General features: G+C 40.1%; 2 protein-coding genes across 6 annotated transcripts in view; one reads left to right on the top strand and one right to left on the bottom strand.

The window, feature by feature from the left end:
* RHBDL3 (rhomboid like 3) overlaps positions 1–4,802 on the top strand; it is a 126,701-nt gene extending 121,899 nt beyond the window's left edge. For all 4 annotated transcript variants that reach the window (XM_038372354.2, XM_038372355.2, XM_038372352.2 and 1 more), the window contains one exon: positions 938–4,802. In XM_038372354.2, the coding sequence (XP_038228282.1) occupies positions 938–1,209 (272 nt within the window). In that variant the 3' untranslated portion in view covers positions 1,210–4,802. The remainder of the gene's footprint in view (positions 1–937) is intronic.
* A 7,406-nt stretch (positions 4,803–12,208) lies between these two features.
* Positions 12,209–22,731, bottom strand: C14H17orf75 (chromosome 14 C17orf75 homolog). Of its 2 annotated transcripts, XM_038372216.2 has the most exons (10): positions 22,376–22,731; positions 20,145–20,225; positions 18,642–18,767; positions 17,630–17,770; positions 17,325–17,382; positions 16,015–16,134; positions 15,302–15,366; positions 15,040–15,176; positions 14,220–14,323; positions 12,209–13,848 (listed from the first exon to the last, which is right to left on the bottom strand). In XM_038372216.2, the coding sequence occupies exons 1-10, from the start codon at positions 22,516–22,518 to the stop codon at positions 13,639–13,641; spliced, it is 1,185 nt and encodes a 394-aa protein (XP_038228144.1). In that variant the 5' UTR covers positions 22,519–22,731; the 3' UTR covers positions 12,209–13,638. The 2 variants fall into 2 exon arrangements, with proteins under 2 accessions (XP_038228144.1, XP_038228145.1); XM_038372217.2 differs by lacking the exon at positions 18,642–18,767 and having other exon boundaries at positions 22,376–22,669.
* Between the last annotated feature and the right edge of the window lie 884 nt (positions 22,732–23,615).

Raw genomic sequence — 23,615 nt, 5'->3', positions numbered from 1 at the left:
GAGATAATGTCACAGGAGTACAGAGGTGATCTGATGTGCCTGACTAGCGAGAAAACAGATATGTCATGTGCTGACTAGACCAAGTGAAGAGGAGGAAACAGCCAGCAAGAGGGAGATTTAAAGGAAGAAAAAATTCTACCGAAGGTGTCTATCTGTTTTTACAAAAAGCAACCAGAAGAATCTAGAGCTGAGAATTTCTGATCTAGATCTCTTTCTGAACTCCCACAAAGTTTGGGGATGTACAGATCTGTGGATTTGGTTTGGCCCAATCATTAAGGAAAACCAAAACCCACATTCAAGTTTCTCTTCCAAACGTGTTTCTGCTGCCAGGCTTATCAATGACTGCCCAACAGCCACCTGGCCCAGCTCACACGGAATATTAAGTAAACAAAACAAGAAACTCTGTCATTACAATAACTGAATGAAGGTTGATTCTCTCTGTCTGGCATACACACAAGATCATTTGGGTTGCAGTTTCTGTTGCTTGCTAAGATTATCTTTGTGTTCTATGGTATGTCTGTGCTGTATACAGTACTGAACACATGGTCAGCGCTCAATGAATAGTAGAGAGTCCCAGCCAGCAGGAAACCAATAGGAGCCCTAGGAAACACCAGGACAAATATAGAAAATAAAAGAGCACTTCACACTATCTGCCTGCACTGATGTTTCATGTCTGTTGTGCAGTGAGCTGATTGGCCAAAACTGGCCTATATCATCCCCTTTGCTTGTAGGAGAGTGCACTTTCTCTCTGTTCAGTAAAGCAATGATCTCTACACTATGAGATAGTGATAATGATCATGAGATAGCAAGAGATGTTTATGAAACAGCACATGCAGTTAACTTGAAGGAGCCCCAAGTGGAGGCAGAGAAGGATTGAGATGGACAAAGGGCTTATCCTCTCTCTCTCTCTCTCTCTCTCTCTCTCTCTCTCTTCCAGTGAGCTTTGAATTTGGAAGGGCTGTGTGGCTGCGATTCCATCCATCTGCTTACCCCCCATGTCCACACCCAAGTTTCGTTGCCCACCTGGGCGGGGTATTGGTTGGCATCACATTGGGCGTGGTCATCCTAAGGAACTATGAGCAGAGACTCCAAGACCAGTCCTTATGGTGGATCTTTATTTTTATTTATGTCGTCTTTGTATTGTTCGCCATCTTTTGGAATGTTTTTGCCTACAGTCTGTTGGATCTGAAGCTACCTCCACCTCCTTGAGAGCCTGGGACAGAGAACTCTGGAGGCAAAAAACTTTTCCATCTGCCAGCTATGTTAAATTAATCGAAACCAAGGATTTATTTTTATATGATGATTAGGGGATAAGTAAATGGTCTTCTAAAAATGCACAAGTTAAGGAAATGTGTGACATCGTTTCTAACTGTACTGTATGCTGAAGAAGATTATTTAAGCTAAAACCTAACAATAGAACTGGCCTGAGAAAAGTTTGGACATGAGTCATACAGGCACTGTTAACACTCAGTAGGGACCCAATCCTGCAGCCTCTCCATTGTGGTATTCCCCTGAGGAAGGGCTGCAGGATTAACCCTATGTTTGTAACTGGGTATTTACCACTCGGTTTATTAGCGCACACATTGATGTTTAGTTTGGGTCATTTAAATTTTTCCAGGTTATGCTGGATCTCTGACCAGTTGGTTTATGAAACTCCTGTGTTTAACTGAATAGTAAAACAAAAACAAGCTTCACTTTTACTAACTACAGCATAGGTGCTGGAACTAGGGGTGCTGCCACACCCGCTGGCTTGAAGTAGTAATGACAACCCAAATACATGGTTTCTGCCTTTAGCACCTCCTCTATAAAAATATTTCCAGCACCACTGAACTTGATTCAAGGGACACTGACAAGGCAACTTGAATTTGGTTTTAATGGTTGAGTTTGACTGGTCAGCCATGCCACTGCCATTGTCTTAATACTTGAATGGTTACTTAAATATTTAGTCTATAGTTTAGACTGTCTTAAGCAACTTCCAAAGGGGCCAGCAAAAACTTAGTCACCTATCATAGTAGAGGTTGATCTTCAACTAAATGTCAAACAAAATTGCACTAGAAACCTTGGGGATACTATAAAGTGGTTGTTTCGGACGGGACACTGTATCAGAGGTGGCTCTTACCATCAGTACATGTTTCACTTGATTTTTACAACCCGTTGCGGTAAATAATTGGGTGGAGGCAGTTTAGGATTTTGCTAATGTTCAGTTGTGTTTTATATTGGTTGACAATCAAGTTGTTTTCTTCTGCCCTTTCTTTCTGGCTATGTATGGTCTAATGCCCTGTCTGCAAAGAGTTTGGAAAGCATGTCAGAACTTCTCCAGCAGGGTTTGCTTAAACTCAGTTCTTGCTAGAAGAGCGTGGACATGATTTCCCTCGCCAATGTAGACGGGAAATACGCAGGTTATAAAACCATGCTACAAACCATTCAATATGCTAGGGGCTAAGTTTATCCACCAAAGTCAGCAGAGTTACACCAGGGATTTATTTGCCACTAGTTTCCTACCCAAGTATGTCATCCCTGGCTTGGCTGGTATGACCAATGCTTGTAAAATACTGGGAATAACTGTTGTGCGTGGACACAAAGTCTTGCCTAGGCAATGGACCTTTAGGGGTTCCAAGCAACAATTAGTTGTGACGCCTTTTTGCCTAGTGTAGCTAGGGCATAGGTTTTATAGATTCCCTAACTGGTTTATAGTACAGTTTGTAAAGCAAAAAGGCCTAATAGCATGACTCACCATGCCTATATAGACCAGGGAAACCATTTAAAATCCTTTGTAGCATGGGCTTTAAGCACAAATCTCTAGTAAGGTGCTTATGTTGTTTCGCATTTCACTGTTGATAGCTAACTGCATAGCAGAAAAAAAAAGTCCAGGAAGGTGGAGGATTTACCCTCTTATAGGTTTCCCTTAATTTCTCTTCCCCTTCTATATTGCCATAGATTTTAAGGCCAGAAAAGACCATCAGATCATCCAGTGTAACCTCCTTTGTAACACAGGCCATAGAATTTCCTCATGACTAAAGCATATCTTCTGTCTTAAATGGATGCCCTTGATAATACAAAAAAGGTGTGTGTGCAGGGTGTGAAATTCACCCCTGTGCAGAGAGCCAGCAGGAGGCCTATGCATCAGTTAAATCTCACCTAAGACACATACTGGAGGCTTAGGTGAGACTGATCAGGGCATAGATCTTGTTGATCCTGTGTATAGGGGTGAATTTCACCCATCCCAGAAGATGGGGGTAGGAGACATGGCTTCTAAATCACAAGCTGAGAGGGTCAAAAATGCTCAAGTTTTGGGTGAGAATTTTTTTCATTTTTTTCCATTAAAAAAATTTTTTTTTGATGGATAGTTTTTGACCAGCTCTGTTTCCAAGGCTTGTAATTCCCCCTAGCTGGGGAAAACAGAATCCTGACATTGTCTCCTGAGATCTGGGCACCAGATCCGAAAACAGGTGGCTTCCTAATCTCTGCCAAAGACAAGCTCACATAATTAGATGATTTGGGCACAGTTTGGAATCAGTCTCGCTGTCACTATAGCAGCAAATTTTGTTTGTCTTTCAGTAACACCTTTCCTTGTTCCTGAGCTTTATTCTCTTGCCCGCCTAGATGATGCCAGTGCTGATGCTGAAGGCTGTGACCTCCTCCCAAGTGTTAACTCAGTGATGTTCTTCATCTGTCATTTTAATCCCTGCTGCTTTGGATAAAAAACTCTCCATGGTGAAAGCCTGACTCCGCTAAACTCAATGGCAAAGCTCCCATCGACTTTTTTAGGGTATTAAATGAGCCTTATCTGCAAAGGAAACTTTTATTTCCCCTTCTTCATGTGCAATGTATGAAAGTTTTGAAGGCAATTGCAACAGCAACAAAATTGTTCCCTTTAGTCTGAAGCATGGTTCATAGGACCCCACTTCAAGGAAGCCTTGTACTAGGAAACCATAAGGCCTATCGTTTGAGAGCACTTGTGGGTTTCTTTGGTATGGGTCCAATTCCAAGTTCCATTTTATCCCTGCAGTTTGGAGCCAGCTCTAAACAATCGCATGTGCAAGAGTTTGGATCCCTTGTTCCAGGTCAGGGATCATTCTGGGTGTTACATAGTGATAGATGCAGTGTAGTTGTAGCTGTGTCAGTCACAGGATATTCGAGAGACAAGGTGGGTGAGGTAAATAAAAGATACTGCCTCACTCATCTTGTGTCATAATGATAGAGACAGCATTCTTGAGTGGGTGGGAGAGCAGGGAGAGAGGAATAACTAGAGATTAGATATTAGTTGCTAAAAACATTGTTCAGATTGAAGGAGGAGGACATCTCTGCTTCAATCCCCTTCTCTGGATATTGCTAAATCAGACCTTTTACAGGTACCTTTAAACTAGAGCTGGTCAGAAAAAAGAGGAGTTTTCCACATGGAAAATTGTGATAAAAATGAAAAAGAAAATTGCAGAAAAAATGACTTTTCATCAACAAAACAAACAACAATTTTTAGCCAAAACTTCCAAAACCCAGAATTTTTTTGTCTAAAAACTGAAAAATATTTCTGGTTTCCAACCAAAAAAAACCAAAAACAAACCCAAACATTTTTTTAACTTTTAATTTTGAGGAAATTAGACACTTCCTCACGAGGAGAAAAAAAAAAAAAAGCTTTGTCAAAAACTCAATTTTCCATCAAAAATTATATGGAACATTTTCAATCTGCCCTTCTTTAAACTTCATGAAGATTTCTTCTGAACATTTTTATTTTTGGAATACACCGCATGGGAAGGAATTTACATGCAAATTCCCAAGGAACCCTCCTTCAAGGGCACTCTCTCCCTCTTAAAAATCTCTGTCCAACCTCTGTGTAAAGGTGTGTCAACTGCTCCTCTGAGTCACTGTTATGAAGAATGCAGGTTCGTTGTATTAAAGTGCTGCTAGATGGGCCTTTGGTGATGGAGAGACTATTTTACATCCTATTTCAGCCTCACCATGTGTCTGTATTTGAATGAGAGAGAGGGAAAGAAATCAACATATTATCCATACTAGATAATTGAAGGCTGTACTCTGCAGCTTTCACGTTAGCAAAACTCCGGTTGACCTCACTGAAAGAGGTATAGGATTAGCCCTTAAGGGCCTGTTTCTACAAATGCCTCTGTCCCTGCTGTACCTGTTCAGTGGCTTAATAATGGACTTTAGACTCTAAGGCCATCAATCTCCTCGTCATCTGTCATCCTTTTCCTGGCACTGGCCAAGATGGCCATTCATCAGTCCAGGAGGATGAAGATGGATGGGGGGGATTCTCTTTGAAGAGAGAATCGGGGGAATCGTGGGACCGTATTCCAGTTCCTCATCCATTCATTCATCTAGGCAGGGCTCCTTGGAGGATCTCCACCAGCTTCTTCCATCCCTCCTTTTAATCCTGTGACCTGCCTCCCTATCCCTGTTTGTACATTTTTGTTGTCTCAGTGGTCTGTTGATTTTTCTGTTCTGTTGCTCCCTCCCTCATCTGAAGGAGCAGGCCTTTCATTGCTAGGATGGGCTCTGCCAACCAATCCCAGTTCTCAGTTAGGCTGACACCTGAAACTAGCACTAAATTCACACATACAGATGAATAAATCAAGCGTTTTATCTTTCAATATATTAAGAGTGAATTCATCCACACACCTCACACAAAAGGCAAGGAAATGAACTTAATTTATGCTCAATGTCACCGGCTGAGAGATCAAGGGCAGTACAAGGCACTTGGGCTGAGATCTTTACTCCCTCTTTTAAAAACTGTTTGATATTAACCATTTTAAAATATCAAATAAACTGCACAAGCTCTTTAAAATAGCGTCAAAATCTATCAATCTCAATTATGCTGTCTTTTATATTCAGTGAGTGAATAGAGGATAGATTTTCTTTCACCTCCAGATGTCCTTACTGTTGCCGGTTTGTGTCAGAGCCTTAACATTACTTGTCTCCAGTCATTTGTGGATGAATTGGGACTTATAGTGACTCTTCTCATCTGGTCATGAAGGAGCAATTTACATCATGAATTGATTTTTTTTTTTAATTCAGCTGCTACCAGAATTTCACATTATGTAGTTCAGCAAAATGTGAATATATTGGACCTTACAGATACTTTATGTCAGAGAGAGAGTGTGGAATTGTTATGATCAACATGAAGACACTAGTGAGTGGTGTATATTTTATAACAAGTTTTTTCTTGTGCTAATGTCATTGGACACATTTTTCATGGTGAAAAGAAGAGATGTGGTGAACCTGTAAGAGCTATTTCCATAGTCAATGTTGAATTGCAGCACAGCTACTGTATAGCATTATCCAGTATTGGGCTTTAGGGAGCAACCAGACGGGAGGGGTAATGAAGACTGACTCAGAATCTGGGGACACCGGTAATACAACTCCTAGAGAGACACCTGCTGGTCAATTCAGAGGTTGACACTGGCAGCTGCTTTTACTTAGAACTCCATGTTGATGGCTCCTTCTCATGGGAGCCAAAAAGAAAGAAATTAATAGTGGACAAAAAAAAGCGCCACCCAGAATGAAAAGATGAGTGCACAGTCAGTGGGAGCTGCAAGTTGCACCTCTTACTCTTAGATCCTTTTTCAGAGTAGCAGCCGTGTTAGTCTGTATTCGCAAAAAGAAAAGGAGTACTTGTGGCACCTTAGAGACTAACAAATTTATTAGAGCATAAGCTTTCGTGAGCTACAGCATCCGATGTTGCATCCGATGAAGTGAGCTGTAGCTCACGAAAGCTTATGCTCTAATAAATTTGTTAGTCTCTAAGGTGCCACAAGTACTCCTTTTCTTTTTCTTAGATCCTTGGATCTAGAAACAGTTTTTTTGCACACATCACTAATATTAAATAAAGGAAAAAGCCAGATAAGGAGGGATGAGGATATGAGCTCACGAGAAATAACCTCTACATGTGGGTTAAGGAAGAAAAACTTGCTAAATTAACTTTTGCTAAATCTTTAACTAAGCATTTCATGTCCTTTTTCCAGTCAGCCAGTAATAATACTTAGCACTTACATAGCATATCACAAATATTTATGAATCTTCACTACTTGCTTAGGTAGAAATAAGTATTTTATAAATGAGGAAACTGAGGCTAGGGGTGTTACAACTTTGTATAAGGTGACAAAGTGAATCTTTGTCAGAACTGGGACAAGAACTCAGGGATCCTATCTCCCGGACCATGCTCTGTCCAATGGATCATACTGCCTCTGGTTTTCAGATTGGAGAATTTGGGTTTTAATTTGTATACAACAGATAGAATCCTATGCTTGGTCCCAAAATAATGGGGCCATCTTACAAAGTCAATAGACCTCCTAAGATATCCAAGATTTTGTGCCAACATTTTATCCTTGCAGATTTTGGGCTGGATTTTCAAAAGCACTTACCGTATATACTCAATCATAAGCCGGTTCATTTATAATGGGTTCTCAAACTGGGAGTTGGGACCCCTCAGGGGGTCACAAGGTTATTACAGGGAGGGTCGCGAGCTGTCAACCTCCATCCCAAACCCTGCTTTGCGTCCAGCATTTATAATGGTGTTAAATATATAAAAAAGTGTTCTTAATTTATAAGGGGGGTTGCACTCAGAGGCTTGCTATGTGAAAGGGGTCACCAGTAAAAAAAAGTTTGACCCACTGGTTTATAAGCTGACCCTCTCCCTCCCCGATGGATAAGTAAAAATGGAAAATTTTTATGACCCATTCATAAGCCAACCCTATAATTCAGGGGTCGGCAAACTTTGGCTCCTGGGCCATCAGGATAAGTCGCTGGTGGGCAGAGACAGTTTGTTTAGCTTGAGAATCTGCAGGCATGGAGGTAAACCTAACTAAACAAACTGTCCCAGCCTGCCAGCTGCTTACTCTGATGGGCCGGGACAGCAACTGGTGGGGAAATTTTGGGCGAGGGAGAAGCTGGTGGTCAGGGGAGTAACCCCTGTGACCACCCCCCACGACCCTACCCCTAGCCCGGGACCCACACACTCTCCCCTTCCCACCTGAGCTGGGGCGGACCAGGGGAGGATGTCTCTGGCCTGGCTGGAGCTGCTCTGGCAGGCGTGGCTGCAGCCTGCCAGCCCCAGAGCTGCATCTGCTTCAGAGGTTGGGGGGAGAGCAGCATGGCCAGAAGCGGAGAGACTTTGGCCCCGTCTCTTCCCTTCTGGCTGTGCTGCCTCTCCTTGCCCCCTCTGTTGGGGGGAGGGGCTGTGTCCCACCTTTCCCCCTCTATACCTGTTCATAAGCCCACCCCCTTCTCTGATGCTTCCCTTTTTTTAGTAAAAAAAAAATTCAGCTTATGAATGAGTGTATATGGTAAATAAGTTAGGAGCACAGATCCTATTAATTTTCATGGGACTTGAGCTCCTAATGTACTTAAGAGTTTTTGAATATCCCATTGTTTGGTTTTACCTGAATGTTAACCAGATCTGACCCTACGTAGGCACGTTCAGATCTAGCAAGCCAAAGGCCAATAGATTTGGGGTTCTGGTTTTGGTCTTTCTTTTATTATTGTAATTTTTTCTTTTAAAAAGTGACAGCCTTAGGGTACTGTGTGCTGCTGCTCAACAACTCCTACAGCTCAATGCTTCACAGCACAGACGCTGAGAACTGATTGAAGATGAAGGCAATATATTCAGCTGTTCACTAAAAGAATAAATCATGTGTGAAACAAAAACAAACTGTTTTAAAGGTAAATGTATTATTAATGTCATCATTAATCTTTGGCGTTTAATGGGAAGAAGCTCCCTAATGAGGTACTTTTAAAATGCCAGAACATAGTACGGCAAATTGACATTGCTGAGCACTTTACAACACAGGACATGAAAAATTCCACAGGCCTGATTTATGCAGCAAAAATACATTAATTTCCAATGAGTTTAGTAGACACATTAGTCACCAAATGTATCCCGACTCCCCCACAGAGTCTGTTTAGTTTGCAAATAAAGCTAGATTTATGCAGCTTGATTTTCTTTTGCTTTCATCATCAATACTAATGCCTTCTCCAAGTGTTAATCACAGAGCACCAAACAATATAATTCTGCCTTAAAAATGCTGAATAATTGATGCTTCACCATCAAGGGCTAGGAGAACAAAATAATATTTGCAAGGTAACACGTGATATGTTTCCAAATATTTTTGTATTGTGTACATTCTGTATATTTTTGTTGTAACATATTATTTGAGCACAGCTTCCATTAAAGATTTGGGGGGCTTTTTTTTTTTTATAAAGAGTAAGCTTGTTAATGTAACATGCCAAAAACAAAACAAAAAAAACAACTTGCAAAGAGGGATTGTGTTTTATAAGTACATCTACAATTAAAAACTTAACAAGAATATTTTGACATGAGAGATTTGTTTTCAACTTTTCTGTTTCATCATTGACTATGGAGATCAATTACTTACTTTTGTGTTTTGTTTAAAGTGTGTGGTAAAGGAAAAACAGGTTTCTGCCCCCCCTTTTTTCCCCCCTGTATAAGATATGAAGAAAGTGGTATCATCTGATTTTTTTTTGTTTTGTTTTTTAACTTTAAAAATTCAGGTCTTGTCCACTTCCTGTCAACTGGAACACTTGTGAAATTATGACATCACAAGAGACAGCAGTTTAAAGATTGAGAAGGGGATTTTTAACCAGGCTTTATTTTGGTTATTTTTTTGTTAAAATATATTTACCATCAATGTCTAATGAACACTTAGGAGAAAATGTCTTTGTTATAGATTTGACACCCGCTTGAATTAAGAAATGGCATTAACAGTCCTCCAGTAAAACAAGGAAAGACCACAACTGATATTCCTGAAATTGCTTACATACAAAACAAAAACAAAATAAAAAAAATCAGCCTGCTTTATTCATTGTAAGGGAGTAAAAAGGGACACAATCCCAATTTAAAAAAAAACAACCCTGTGGGTTGATAAGAATAGTTGGGTTAAAGTATCACTAAGAAATTAAACATAACTTGTGGCCACTCCTTTGAGTAGTTTTGACATCTCTTGTACCTAAAACATAACAAGTGACCGTTCACAGCTACCGCATGAGTGTTAAACTCGCCTGTTATTTTTAGTGATTTGCACTTCATCAGAGACTCTCCTAGCTTTTTAAACAATTTATGAAGCCTAGCAATGCTTCTGAGAAGTAGGTAAGAAGTATTTGTTTTAGATGGTCAATACCTTCATGCATTGACCACAGTGTCTGTTTTTGCAGAACACCATTCATGCCTATGGGGCTCCAAATAGTTGTTGATAGGCAAACTAATTCACAGAGGTTTCAAGCTCTCCCAGCATGTTTGTAGTAGAGCCCCAGATAGAACTCAGGAGTCCTGACTCTCAGTCCACTGTAAAACTCTTGCAAACCCAGTTCAAGTTTATCTCCAATTCCATTAACTATTATAGTACATTACAGCATGGCTTGTGTCTTGTTTCATTTCATCATCTGTTTTGAAGAGTATTTTATTGTTGGAAAAATATTCAGTATTTTGCAATGAGCTTCTCCGGCTTAGCCAGGGTCTCCTACATTATTTAATTTATTTAAATTCTTTACTTTTTAAAAGGAGAATTTACAAAAGGAAAAAGTCCAGTAAAATGCTATGGCTCCCAAAGTCCCAGTTTTGTGCAAGGGCACTTTCAAGAAGTTTGAACTCTGTCAGTTATACACCTGAATAAGTAAGTCACCTCAGAGCTGATAGGAATGCAACTGGCCTAAAATAAGTATCAAGTATATAGCAAGATGGAGGATGTTTTTTTTAAAATACCAATTACCTTGTTCCTGCAAAGTGCAGATCTTGGGAAAATTGAGCCTAGAAGGAGCTCAAAGCAGGAACAGATAGATAATTAAGAGAAAATCCACCAGGCATGCAAGGTTTGACAGTTCCAGGCTGGAACCCAGCACAAAGGCAACCACATGTGATGGGACACAAACTTAATAGGACTGCAGTTGAGGTAAGCAGCTGCTCAGGGAAGAAAGGCCTATGCAAGTGGAAGAGATCAAAGTCTCACAAGCAAATGCTAAAAAAGCTGGGCTTTATAACTACAGGATGTGACTGGTACTATAATACACGCTGTAGCTCATGAAAGCTTATGCTCAGTCTCTAAGGTACCATACGTCGTCCTTTTCTTTTTGCGAATACAGACTAACACAGCTGCTACTTTGAAACCTGACATTACCACTTGGGGCCTTCAGCCAACTGCTCCATCCAAAGTGGGTGAGGAGCAGCCTCATTTCTCACATCACCAGTCATCCCCTGGCAACTAGAGATTCTTGCCTTGCAGATTGTAATGCTTAAGGTTAAGATTTTGTCATGGTTATTTTTAGTAAAAGTCACGGACAGGTCGCTGGCAATAAAAATTCATGGAAGCCTGTGACCTGTCTGTGACTTTTACTAAAAATAATGGTGCAGGGGACTGATAGGGGGATGACTGAAGCCCGAGGTGGGGAGCGTGATGAGAGCCCAAGACCAGAGGAGGGGAGTTTGTTCTCCAGCACCACCATGCGCAACAGCTGAGAGATTCAGGGTCCCCACTGCCTGCTGTGACTTGGAGCTCCTGGGACCCCACCACCCACAGAGCCTGACAACTCTGGGATAAGCAGCTTAGAGCTCCGGGGCCCTCGCTGCCCATGGAGCTCCTGTATCCCCACCAACTGTGATGGCTCGGAGCGCCAGGGCCCCTGCCAGTTGACAACTCTGGCCCCACCATCTCGGGGCTAAAGCTGAAGTAGAAAATGTCATGGAGGTCTCTGAAAATCACAAAATCTGTGACGTCCATGACAATCTTATCCTTAGTAATGCTTGATATGAAGACATTAATCAACAACCCATTCTTCATGATGCTCATATATTTCTTAACATGGAGAGATCCCTTGCACCTGAACCAGTTAGAACATTGAAGGATCACTTTTCCAAAGCTGTAAAAAAATTTATGAAAGTCATAGAAAGCAGCACAACTGCTAGTATTGGCTTACTGACTGATGAATAAAACATGCTGAAGGAAACTGTTATTACTCCTCAGTGATCCAGCCTGCAGCCTATGATGTGATGTGGTAACTGGTTGCTCTTTTTAGGCTACTTTTATTTTCCCCTCTGCCAATGCACATCCTTTCTCCCATCCATATGATGGTGCTATACCTGTAACTCCTCCAGATATTGCTAGGAGAATAATATAAGCTATAGAGCCTAAAAAGATTCATTCATTCATTGGAAATACTTTCTTGGAATTAAAAAGTAAACTATACCATCAAGGTTTTAAATTTATTTTATTAGATATGATTACATCACAAGATAGCATGTACCTTTTAATTTTGATATACAGCACTCACAAAACAAACAGCAGTCACACAACTGGTTCAGTAAGATTATTACAAGTATAGTTAGTGATGGAGACCCTCTTCATAACAGGATAGTTCATTAAGTGTCAAGTTATGATAAAACACACTACGTGCAAAGGTTACATTCCCTAGCTAATCAATTGAAACATGAATTTTGCCTACATAAGGAGGATTCCTGCAGTCCTCCTCTGTGTAATCTTGATAAAGGTCCCCTTAGTTTTGGCTCCTATTGCATCCAAAGTGGTGAATATATTCTGCTGTCTACAATACTTATGGCTTAGAAAATGTATTTCCCATGTGTGAGAAAGTTCATTGCTGGAGTACAATGATGCATTTTCAAAATGAAATATATATACAGACTTAAGGCCAAGTTAAATTCATCTTTATAAAAATTTTAGCCTGATTCTCTCCTGCTTTGCAACATATATGCAGTGTTGCTGTAACCGTGTCAGTCCCAGGATAGTAGAGAGACAACTTGGATAGAAGTTGGTCCAATAAAAGATATTACCTATTAGCTCTTGCAACTTATATAGTCATTTACACTTAGGCAAGGTGGATGTAAAACACTACCATTCTGATATAGCGTTCTTACACCTGTGCAAAATCAGTGATTACAGACAGTGGAGTATCAGACCTATCAATTTACAGATAACTTGACTGGTTTGATGCGTATACTCCCAGGCACACCTTCCATAGAAGCCAGGAAAGTTTGTTTTAAAGACTATATTCAGTTTAAAACCAATCAGTTCAGTAAGCATAATCAAAGAGATAATCTGGTCACAGAAGTTCAGATTTTCTATTTTAGAATTAAGGATGTGAAAACAAATAACAAGAACATAGGTCTTGTTGCCGAGAAAATTCTCTGAATTGAATAATGTTTAATTCATTTACTATATGTGATTTATCCAAAAGTTTGTAGTTCTTTATATGACTTTTTTTGTTTAAATAAATCTGATCTCAATGTTTAGTCATGATCCTCTCTATTAGTTCTCATGTGTTAAACATTTTCTAAATGCTTAAAACTATCACTGCCGTTCTGGTGAAAGTTTTTCTTATGACATGAGAGTAAAAAACAAAATGGTGTGGTCCCCAAAAAAGGAGGATCAGTTGCACAATCTGGTAAGTGTTGAAAAAAGAATGTCTGGATTTGTATACACTATACTCAAAAATTGAAGCAAATCTCATGCTGCTTTTTCTAAAAAGACCCAGATGTGAAATAAGTTTGAAATGACTGAATGCTTTCAAATATAATTTAAGTTTCTGCAATAGTGAATTCTGATCTGCAAAGAAGGAATTAATTATTTATACAATAGCACAAAACGAGTATAAAAATTAAGATCTTTAGGCTACTGCCGTTTCTCTCATGAATTCCTCAAGGACAGTTATTACATTTTTGGCTTCTGGCATTTCTGCTTGCTCCACCTTAACAATCTTCAGAAGGACATCTCCACTGCCACAGTTCTTTAGAAACACGAAACACTTAAACAAGGCATAATGGTTCATTTCTGCCTGACGAATAAACCTCTTCAGGTTGTTTGTGTCTTGTATGGCCTATAAACACAGTAACAGAAAATATTCCTCATTCTTTTATCTGTAGGGAAGGTATGCCAATACATAAATTTGGAGAAGTGGAAGAGTCTGCAGTAAGAATTTTATTACATACACTAATAGACAAATCAGTTAGCTACAACTCTTGTTGGGAGTTCCTATTTAATTTTAAAGTTAGGTTGTTTTAAGAAAAAAATAAATTGGTTTCTAAATCTGTCTGTCTCTCCTTTAGAGGATATTCTGTTTTTGTCCACTCTGAGTACAGCAAGAACGAGGCAAGCTCTCACAGTTATCACTATATCAATGCAAAAGTGACTATTTGCATACTCAGTAACCCTTCTTTCTCCTGCAAGCATATGCATATACAAAGTTACCTTCAATTTAAAGTTCTCCAATATTTGCCGGAAGGGAAATGGATTTCCACCTTCAGCACCATTTAGAAAAGCCTGCATCCAGTCATCACAAAATTTGTTGCTTCCTGTCACACGTTTAGGAACAAAGAAAAGGAGGTAAGAAAAAAGTGTGTGCGCGCGTGTGCATTAGAGCACAGCATAACCTAAATCTATGTGACTATGTACTTAATCTCACTCGCACAATAATTGTAACTAACACCAGTAACGTTTGCCTTATGATATAAATATTCAAAAGCATAAAAATTCAAAAGATAGAATGTGTATGAGAAAACAAAAGAAAATGTAACTAATCCCCCTTTCTTGCTATTTTAACTAGTATAACAGGAAAATAGATTTTGTTTTCAGTTTCTTTGAAACATCTTTCCCAAAGTTCCAGGTGCTTTTAAAACTACAGACAAGGTTAAAATCTACAGCAAACTGTCAAAACAGAATAATATTTGCCCAAAATAACTATAATTATCTAACCATCTACATCCCTCTATATACCACTCATCAAAAGTCTGAAGGAAAAAGTGAGCTCTGCAGGTTGATCTGAAGCTTAACTAATCTGAGTTTTGGTAGATCATAGAGCTGAGCAAATTCCAGACTCTAGGACCTCTCACTTTTAAACCAGAGATCAAATGCCTCTGTGGATCATATATGGTATGATATCAAATGGGAAGAAAGGTGTTCTCAAGATAGCCAGGTCCCAAACTTTCTGGGTATGATCCTGTAAAATGCTGAGCCTTCTCTAAAGATGAGCTGGATAAGTTGATGGAAGCATGTCCCTCCATGATCTTACCTGCATTATGGAACTGAGGCTGTGGTCCACTACAGTCTATTACCACTGATTTATGATGTTCCTCAGTCATGGCTATACACAAGGAGGTCATTGTACCTTCCTGAATGAGACCTTGGAGACTGGCAGCACTCAGAAACCTGACATACAAAACTATTGTGAACTGCTAGTTTCCACTAAAACAGCAAAACCAGGAAAGGGATCATACAATAAGCCAAGCAATTTATAGGCTATATTGTCTCTGTTTAGGTGTAATATTCTTTACCTGTGAATATCTTTCTTTATTCTTTCATCTGAATTTTTAACTTCAACAGGAGTGTAACTCAAAGCCTTTAAAAAAAAAACAATTTGTTTGCTGTTGGCTGTATATATTTCACTTCTGTTACTATATTCAGTATTATTATTATTATTATTATTACTACTAGCAAAGAGTAACAAGTGATCCTAGTTAAGTTCTCTTCCAAATAGTCCAATAAGTACCAGATGCTAGATAAGTGCTCCAGACTATATTCATTACATTTATACATTTTGAAAAGAAGGTTTGTACTTCTATTAACCATTCTGCCCACATCCTTCTCATGTTCATTGTCTAGCAGTATATAACTCATCTTATTTTTTTGTTCTCAGCATCTTTCTACAATGAATTTCATAGACACTTAGTGTCCTTGTCTAGTCTGAGCAAAATGGAATTTTTATTGCCTCTCTCATTCTAATTATAATTGAACACTAAGCATTCAATTTTAAAATAAGTCAGCTATAAAGTTATTAATTTTAAAATGTTAGTTTTCCTGACTGGTGAATGAAATAGCTCGTACTGGCTTAGTAATATAGCTGAGAAAAATCACTTTGTATTGACTAAAGGGGGAGGTTTTCTTCATTCAGTTCAGGGTGAATGGAAAAACCAAATGCAAGCTACATTTACAATATAACAGGATCACTGAGTTGACTAGAAAATGTTTTAGTTTGGTGTATACTTACAGCATGCAACAAAAAGGCGAGTTTCTCCTGGAAGAGCTGCACTACCCTCTGGATAGGGCATACAGAGTCCTCAAACCAACTTCTTAGGTAGGGTTTAATATAAGTCTCCAGGTTACTTTTCTGTAGCAAATTGAAACATTAAAGCTTTGATTCTGGTATAAAAATAAGCATATTGCTAACCCATTCAAACCATGCAATTTGGATATCAATTCCTTCCTAATTTTGAACTACAATCAGCTAAAATCATTAGTTTGGTATCTTAAGTCGTACTGACATGAAACACCAGCTCTGAAAACCTTTATATTCTACAAGAAGATGACGTTATATCTGTAATCTATTCAGCAAGTAGTGCAGTCCAGTAGATAGGGCACAGGACTGGGAGTCAGAACTTGGGTTCCATTCCCTAAACTTTTTCTTTCTTTCAAGTTTATTCACATAAAAACCAAATCAACCTATCACCACTGCTTAGAAAAGTTAGGGGACTGAATGCTCATTGCTAACCCTTCCATATGCTATTATAATTTCTTAAAGCAATTTAGTCAATTTATTCACACTTCTGTCTGAATTTACCTATTAGTGTCATAAGTAACCCTTAAGATTACTGTGCTTGGGAAAGAAAGTCTGATGTTTCCCTTTGTTTAACTTGTATGGTGGGCAGCACTTAGTGTACACACTTGTTTCACAGTATAGACAGTTGCTCATTTCCTCCTGTTTATGTTGGTCTTTCATGTACTAACTTTTTGTCAGAGTGATCAATCCTTATTCTGTAGCCCATGGGGCTAGCCTGCCAGGTTGCTATATTATATAATCTGTTTTTCTTTATTAGTTTGATTATATCATTTTGGTTTATATTTCAGTAGATATTATTTCATTATATATTCCTGGCTGTAATGCAAGGAACCTACAGGCTTGTAACCTGCATGATTAACTACAGCAAGTTAGCATAAGTGTTTATAACCTTGGGGATAGATAAATGCTCTACTGGTTACCCTTCTGACTTTGGGGAACTGAATGGAAAACTGAATGTGTTTTACCAAAATTCTGGGATGTACCAGTAACCACAAGATACACGGCAAGAACATGGGTTCTGTCCTCAGTGAGTGCCCTTGCTGCACACCCTGAGAGTCCGGACAAAATATTGAACTCTCTACATTCTCTAATTCTGTAGCCTGATTTGACAAGAACCTAAGTATCTTCTGCTCAGATCATTGGTGAGCCTCTAACAAATCAGCCCTATAAAATCAGGTTAGCAATTCATAAAATGTCATCTTTACCATTTAAAAAAATTCAATCATAGAATTAGATCTTACCTCTGAATCAAGGTTAGTCTTCAGGCCTTGAACATATATGTCCAACTCAAGTCTGAAAGTATCCTCTTAAGGAAATAAGATACATAAATTAAGACTTGCTCTTTGCCAATTCAGTATATAGTAGGTAATCACTTTTTTGGTTATACTCTGGAAGATGTGTACAAGTAGGCTAGTAGTCAATGAATTCAAGGAACTGGCAGCAGAGCTGGAAAAGGTTTCAAAGTTAACAGGGTAAACACGCTACTTGTTGTTTTCATATGCTCTTTTCCCCACACCCAAATAAAGAGAGGTTAAGGAAAGGATATAGCTCGAGCCCTTTCTCTGAGCCTCCTAAGAAACAAGTTACATACTCTGGAGGGCTGATGTTTGATTCCACTGTTGCTGTTTCTAGAAGCTTTTCTTGTTGGAGAAGACAGTAATAACAACCAACTCGAAATTCTGGTATGCTAGAGACAGAAAAAAAATTGAATTAATCATATGCAGATGTGCCAAATAATGTAATGATTATTCTAAATGAATCTCATTTTGTCTCTCACATTAGAAATTAACCAGCCACTGACCATAGGTGAAATCCTGACCCTCCTAAAGTCAATGGAAATTTTGCCATTGACTTCAATGGGGTCAAGATTTCCTATCCTACATTTTATATAAATTTGTGAATAATCAGATAATGATTAAGATTAGGATTTTGAATCCTTATGGTTTTTTACCTTGATCAAAATAATTCTGTCCTGATCAGAACAGTAATATGTCATTCTGATTACCTTTGACTGAGGTACATCCCAACAATAAATGCAAGCTTTAACTATCCTATTTAAAACCTCTTTAAAAAAAACCAACCAATTGTTGTTCATATTTTCCAACAAGGCTCCAAAAGATAAACTGACTTTAGAAATAAAGGCTATGTGTAAAGGAGTGAGAGTCAACTACAATATGTTCTCTCTCTCCCCATATATATGTGTGTGAGATTTACTTTAAAAACTGCTAACACCAATTCAACCTGCACATAGCCACACATATACAACCTTCCTAGATCTTTTCCTCCTTGTTAACTGTACAAAAGTGTGATCAGAACAACCTGATCAAAACCAATTTACTATGTTTGCAGTTTTTCACTGCCACCTAAAGGAAATCTAAGGCAAATGCTACTGGCACATAACTAAACTGGGAGCCTTACATATGCTTTGACAGGCTGATTAGCTGCAATCAGGATTAAATTCATATGCAGGAGCAGATGGTAAACTTAGTGAGACTGCCAGCATTTTTTATCATTTCCCATGTTTATCACAAATTAAAAACAGTACATTTTACTCTTACCTCAACTCCACAGATGCAACATTACCCATCCCCTCAAAAAGTGCTCCTTTAATAAGACGCTTAACAATAAAACTGCGTAACTCTGTCTCTGCTTCAGCTGGTAAATTAGTATCCACCAAGGACAGGCTTTGAAAACAAGATAAAATTCTTAATGAGAAAAAGAGTAAACTATTTTAATTCTCTAGCTGGGCATCTGCCTGACTCCAGCTGTAGGTTGTATATTTGCTTCCTTATGGTTATAGCAGAGACAGAGTCAGGACTCCTGGAATCTGTTCCTGGCACTGCCTCTAACACATCATCTGACCTGAGGCAAGTCAGAAATGCATTCAGTGTCTTGGTCACTAGATTGTGTCAATTGATATTAGAATTAAAGAATCCCAGATTCCCTTAATAGCAGGTCGCTTAGGCCCAGATTCACAAAGGGACTTGGGCATTGTGACAACAAGCATCACGGCGCCTAACTTTTAGGTGCTTAAAAAAATCACAGGAATAACACTGCACTTCAAAAAGCCAGAGTTAGCTGAGGCTCTCTAATCAAAGAATGGGAAGAGATAGGCACCTTAGAATGTAATTCACAAAAGCCAGCATGCTAGGTGAGGAGCCACCTAAGCTAGCCCTTGGAGGAAGCCAAGGAGGGATTGTATCCTAAGCTCTACCCTTCTAAGGGAAATAAGTGCTTAAATCCAGGCTGCAGGGAGGCTTCTTAGGGAGACAAACACCTATCTCTTGTAGTGACTCATAACCAGGGAACCTTTCTCTTTTAGTTTGGGCACCTAAGGTGTTTCTTGTGAGACTGGCATAGGTAGGTAGGTACCTAACTCCACACAAAATGGCTGGAAGAGGAGGTGGTTGTAGTGCCCACCTGATAACTTTTATCCCAGTGGTTTGAGTGCTCACCTGGAACATGGGAGACCCAGGTTCAATTCCCCTTTGATGGAAGGGGGAAAGGATTTGAAGAGGGGTCTCCGAAATCTTTCAGGAAAGTGCTCTAACCATTGTGCTATTAGATATTCTGATGTGAGGCTCTCTCAATCCCTCCTGTTTTATACAATAGATAGCAAGACATTAGAGTAGGGGTCTGAGGGGAGACCCCGGCTCCTGTTCCCCTGCTCCAATGACTCGTTAATTATTTATATTCAAAGATCTAAAATTATGTAGATACGCTAAGAATTACTAGTCGTATAAAAGAAATGAGTGTGAACCCAAGGAGTATAATTTGCATTGGTCTATTATTGTAAGCCTCCACTCACCCAACTCAGAAATTCCATTTCGTGTACGTGTCCATTATCATCTTGGCGTTTAATAATAAAAAAAAACCCAGAAAAAAATGCCCAAGTGAATACAATATAGCTTTCAGAGAGATTTGTACTTCTGATGCAGTATGTATTGTCTAACTCTGTATTCCTTTTTGTATCTACCCAAATATGAAGATGTCAAAAGCTCTGAATTAGAAACCGAATGGGAAACGAGGGTGCTTAAATGGTTCTGCCGTGTTTATTTTACCTAAAGTCTTCAGCAGAGGGAGTTTCTGATGTTGCACTGCTCGGACTTCCATCATCACTGCCAACAGCCTGCTCTGATGAACTGAAAATCAAGGCATTTTTATGACTGACATTAAATATGGACACATAACATGTATACAGGTCTATTACCACTAAACAGGGCAGATGAGAAAGAAGCATTGCGGGGATGGTGCAGAGTGGAAATAGCCTTTGAAAGTACTATAGAGTGGAGGACAAAGGGGACGATGATGAGGGGAAGAAATTACTTGTAGTTCCCTATCCCAGGGGAGACATAAAAAATGGAGTAGAGCAGCTAAGAACTGAATAGATAGGGAGGGTGAACGCCTTCTCAGACCTAAGGTTTTGGTAGCCAGTGTAGGAAAGCTTAGTACTGCCGTTGCCTGTGCTCTGAAAACCTCCAGCTTCAGTGCTGTCAATCATGTACCTTTCTAGAACATTATCTGGAAACCCTTAGTTTCCTATCTAGATGCCCTCTTTATGAGTAGTCTGCATTTGGAGCTGTCCCTCCAAAACACAGCATGTTCTGGTGCCAAAGGAAGGGTGAGAAGAATCCACTCCTCGCCAAAATCTGGTATTGTCCCATTCATCTTTCTGTTTTTCATCTCCTCACCCTGCACAAATAAGCCCTACTCAACCAGAGCTCAAGCTCAGCTAGGCAGTGGTACAGCAATGGAAACACACACACTATCATAAAATCAGAGAATAATAGGACTGGAAGGGACCTCGAGAGGTCCTCTAGTCCAGTCCCCTGCACTCATGACAGGACTAAGTATTATCTAGACCATTCCTGACAGGTGTTTGTCTAACCTGCTCTTAAAAATCTCCAGTGGTGGAGATTCCACAACCTCCCTAAGCAATTTATTCCAGTGCTTAACCACCCTGACAGGAAGTTTTTCCTAATGTCCAACCTCAATCTCCCTTGCTTCTTGTCCTATCCTCAGGGGTTAAGGAGAATAATTCTTCTCCCTCCTCCTTGTAACAACCTTTTATGTACTTGAAAGCTGTTATGTCCCTTCTCAGTCTTCTCTTTTCCAGACTAAACAAACTCAATTTTTTCAATCTTCCCTCATAGGCCATGTTTTCTAGACTTTTTAATCATTTTTGTTGCTCTTTTCTAGAGTTTTCCCAATTTGTCCACATCTTTCCTGAAATATGTCACCCAGAACCGGACACAATATTCCAGTTGAGGCCTAATCAGCGTGGAGTAGAGCGGGAGAATTACTTCTCGTGTCTTGCTTACAACACTCCTGCTAATACATCCCAGAATGATGTTTGCTTTTTTGGCAACAGTGTTATGCTGTTGACTCATACTTAGCTTGTGAGCCACTATGACCCCCAGATCCCTTTCCGCAGTACTCCTTCCTAGGCAGTCATTTCCCATTTTGTAGGTGTGCAACTGATTATTCCTTCCTAAATGGAATACTTTGCATTTGTCTTTATTGAATTTCATCCTATTTACTTCAGACCATTTCTCTAGTTTGTCCAGATCATTTTGAATTTTAATCCTATCCTCAGAGCACTTATAACCCCTCCCAGCTTGGTGTCATCTGCAAACTTTATAAGTGTACTCTCTTTGCCATTATCTAAATCATTGATGAAGATACTGAACAGAACTGATCCCTGCAGGACCCCATTTGTTATGCCCTTCCAGCATGACTGTGAACCACTGATAACTACTCTCTGGGAACAGTTTTCCAACCAGTTTTGCACCTTCTTTATAGTAGCTCCATCTAGTTTGCATTTCCCTAGTTTGTTTATGAGAAGGTCATGCAAGACAATATCAAAAGCTTTACTGAAGTCAAGATATACCATGTCTACCGCTTTTCTCCTCCCACCCCCTCCACTTTGCCATGAAGACCACTGGGACCAGAGTATGAGCTGTAATTAACCAGATGGATTACATCTCCTTTATTTGGAAACCACACTCCAAACCATTACAAGTCTCAGCCACCCTCACTGCATCCTCTTGCACCCTCTTCCTCCCTTCTCCTCCCTCCATTCCCGGAATTAAAGGCAGCTGACAACGGCCTCGCTCTCTCCTGCTCTCGTTCCCCCTCCAGCTGCATCATCTGTTGACAGCAGGAAGCAGTGTGAGGGGAAGGAGATGGCACCTGCAGCTCACTTTGGACTTTTCCCTAGGAAAGGGGGGAGAAGCAGAAGGCTGGGTCCTGTGGAGCGCGTTGGGGAGGCGGAATCCATCCAGCCCCTCACCTGTAGCCCTGGTAGCCGTACAGACAGTAGTAGCTATTACTGTACCGCTCCGGCCTCCGCTCCTCTGCCGAGCCGCCCCCTTCCTCGCTGCTCTCCAGCTCCCTCTCGTCCCCATCCACAGACTCCTGCAGAGACGGCAGCATCTTGCCCCAGCTCAGCAGCTCTTCGTGTGTAGCAACGAAATCCGCCCTCTAGTCCCCCGCGGTACGGTGCTGGTCTTCCGGCTCCACTCATGCCACAAACACTCAGGTTCCGGCTGCACTTGTTTCCCCTCCTGCCTTTCACACTGACACCGCCTCCTAGAATTACGGCTCCAGCTCTCGGTTCCTGGAAGGCAGATGCATTGAAGGGCACATGTCACAGCCTCCCCCCTGTTGGGATGGAAGATGTTGTTGTCTGTATTCCCATGAGATAGTTACAATTTCGGCACAAATCTTAAAATCTCTCTCACTCAAAGAGTCCCAGTGTGGTAGCTCTGAATCTATTTCTCTCTACCCCCCCCCCCCCACCACCATTCCAGACTTGCCCTCATTCAGTTTGGAGGGAGAATCTTTCATTTAGGATCTTTTGCAGTCTCCCTCTCTCTCTCTTAGGAGGAAGGGTTTTTACTGAATGTGTTTAAGTGATCGATTTTAAAATTAAAATTAACTCTGAAGCTGTTTAAATCCCCATCCCCTAATCAATTTATCCTTTGCGGGAAAATCCCTAAATTTTACAGCAGAGGGTAAAAATCCTCTTCTGTATTCCTCAAAGTTCTTCTATAGTTTTATAAGCAAATTTAAGTTTTTTTACAAAGAAAAAACATTTATTGTCAATTTCCATTTCACATGTGAATTTTAAAGTACAATGTATGTCCATAGCATGACATCCTCTGTTTATCCATAGAATAACTATGGTATTGACCAACAGCGAGGGAGGGATAGCTCATTGGTTTGAGCTTTGGCCTGCTAAACCCAGGGTTGTCAGCTCAATCCTTGAGGGGGCCATTTAGGGATCTGGGGCAAAAATTGGGGGGATTGGTCCTGCTTTGAGCAGGGTGGGGTTCGACTAGATGACCTCCTGAGGTCCCTTCCAACCCTGATATTCTATGATGCAAGCTTCTCCAAACAGCTTAACCAACATGCCTCAAGGACAAGTTTGGTGTGATCACCTCTTTTGGTGACTATAATGGTTCACTTGTGGCACCTTAGAGACTAACAAATTTATTAGAGCATAAGCTTTCGTGAGCTACAGCTCACTT

This window comes from Dermochelys coriacea, chromosome 14 (assembly GCF_009764565.3).
Source record: "Dermochelys coriacea isolate rDerCor1 chromosome 14, rDerCor1.pri.v4, whole genome shotgun sequence".
Lineage (NCBI taxonomy): Eukaryota > Metazoa > Chordata > Testudines > Dermochelyidae > Dermochelys > Dermochelys coriacea.
Note: the sequence above shows the minus strand (reverse complement) of the source record. Positions and strands in the feature narration are given on the sequence as shown.

Bases quoted from the DNA above. Each gene is read 5' to 3' on its own strand.
- C14H17orf75 (XM_038372216.2), bottom strand. From the start codon at position 22,518: ATGCTGCCGTCTCTGCAGGAGTCTGTGGATGGGGACGAGAGGGAGCTG. The intron at 17,771-18,641 runs GTAAGAGTAAAA...TTCTGTCTCTAG, and splicing joins GTTGCATCTGTGGAGTTGAG to CATACCAGAATTTCGAGTTG. The intron at 17,383-17,629 runs ATATCCTTTCCT...TTAAGAGGATAC, and splicing joins TCAGAGAAAGGGCTCGAGCT to TTTCAGACTTGAGTTGGACA.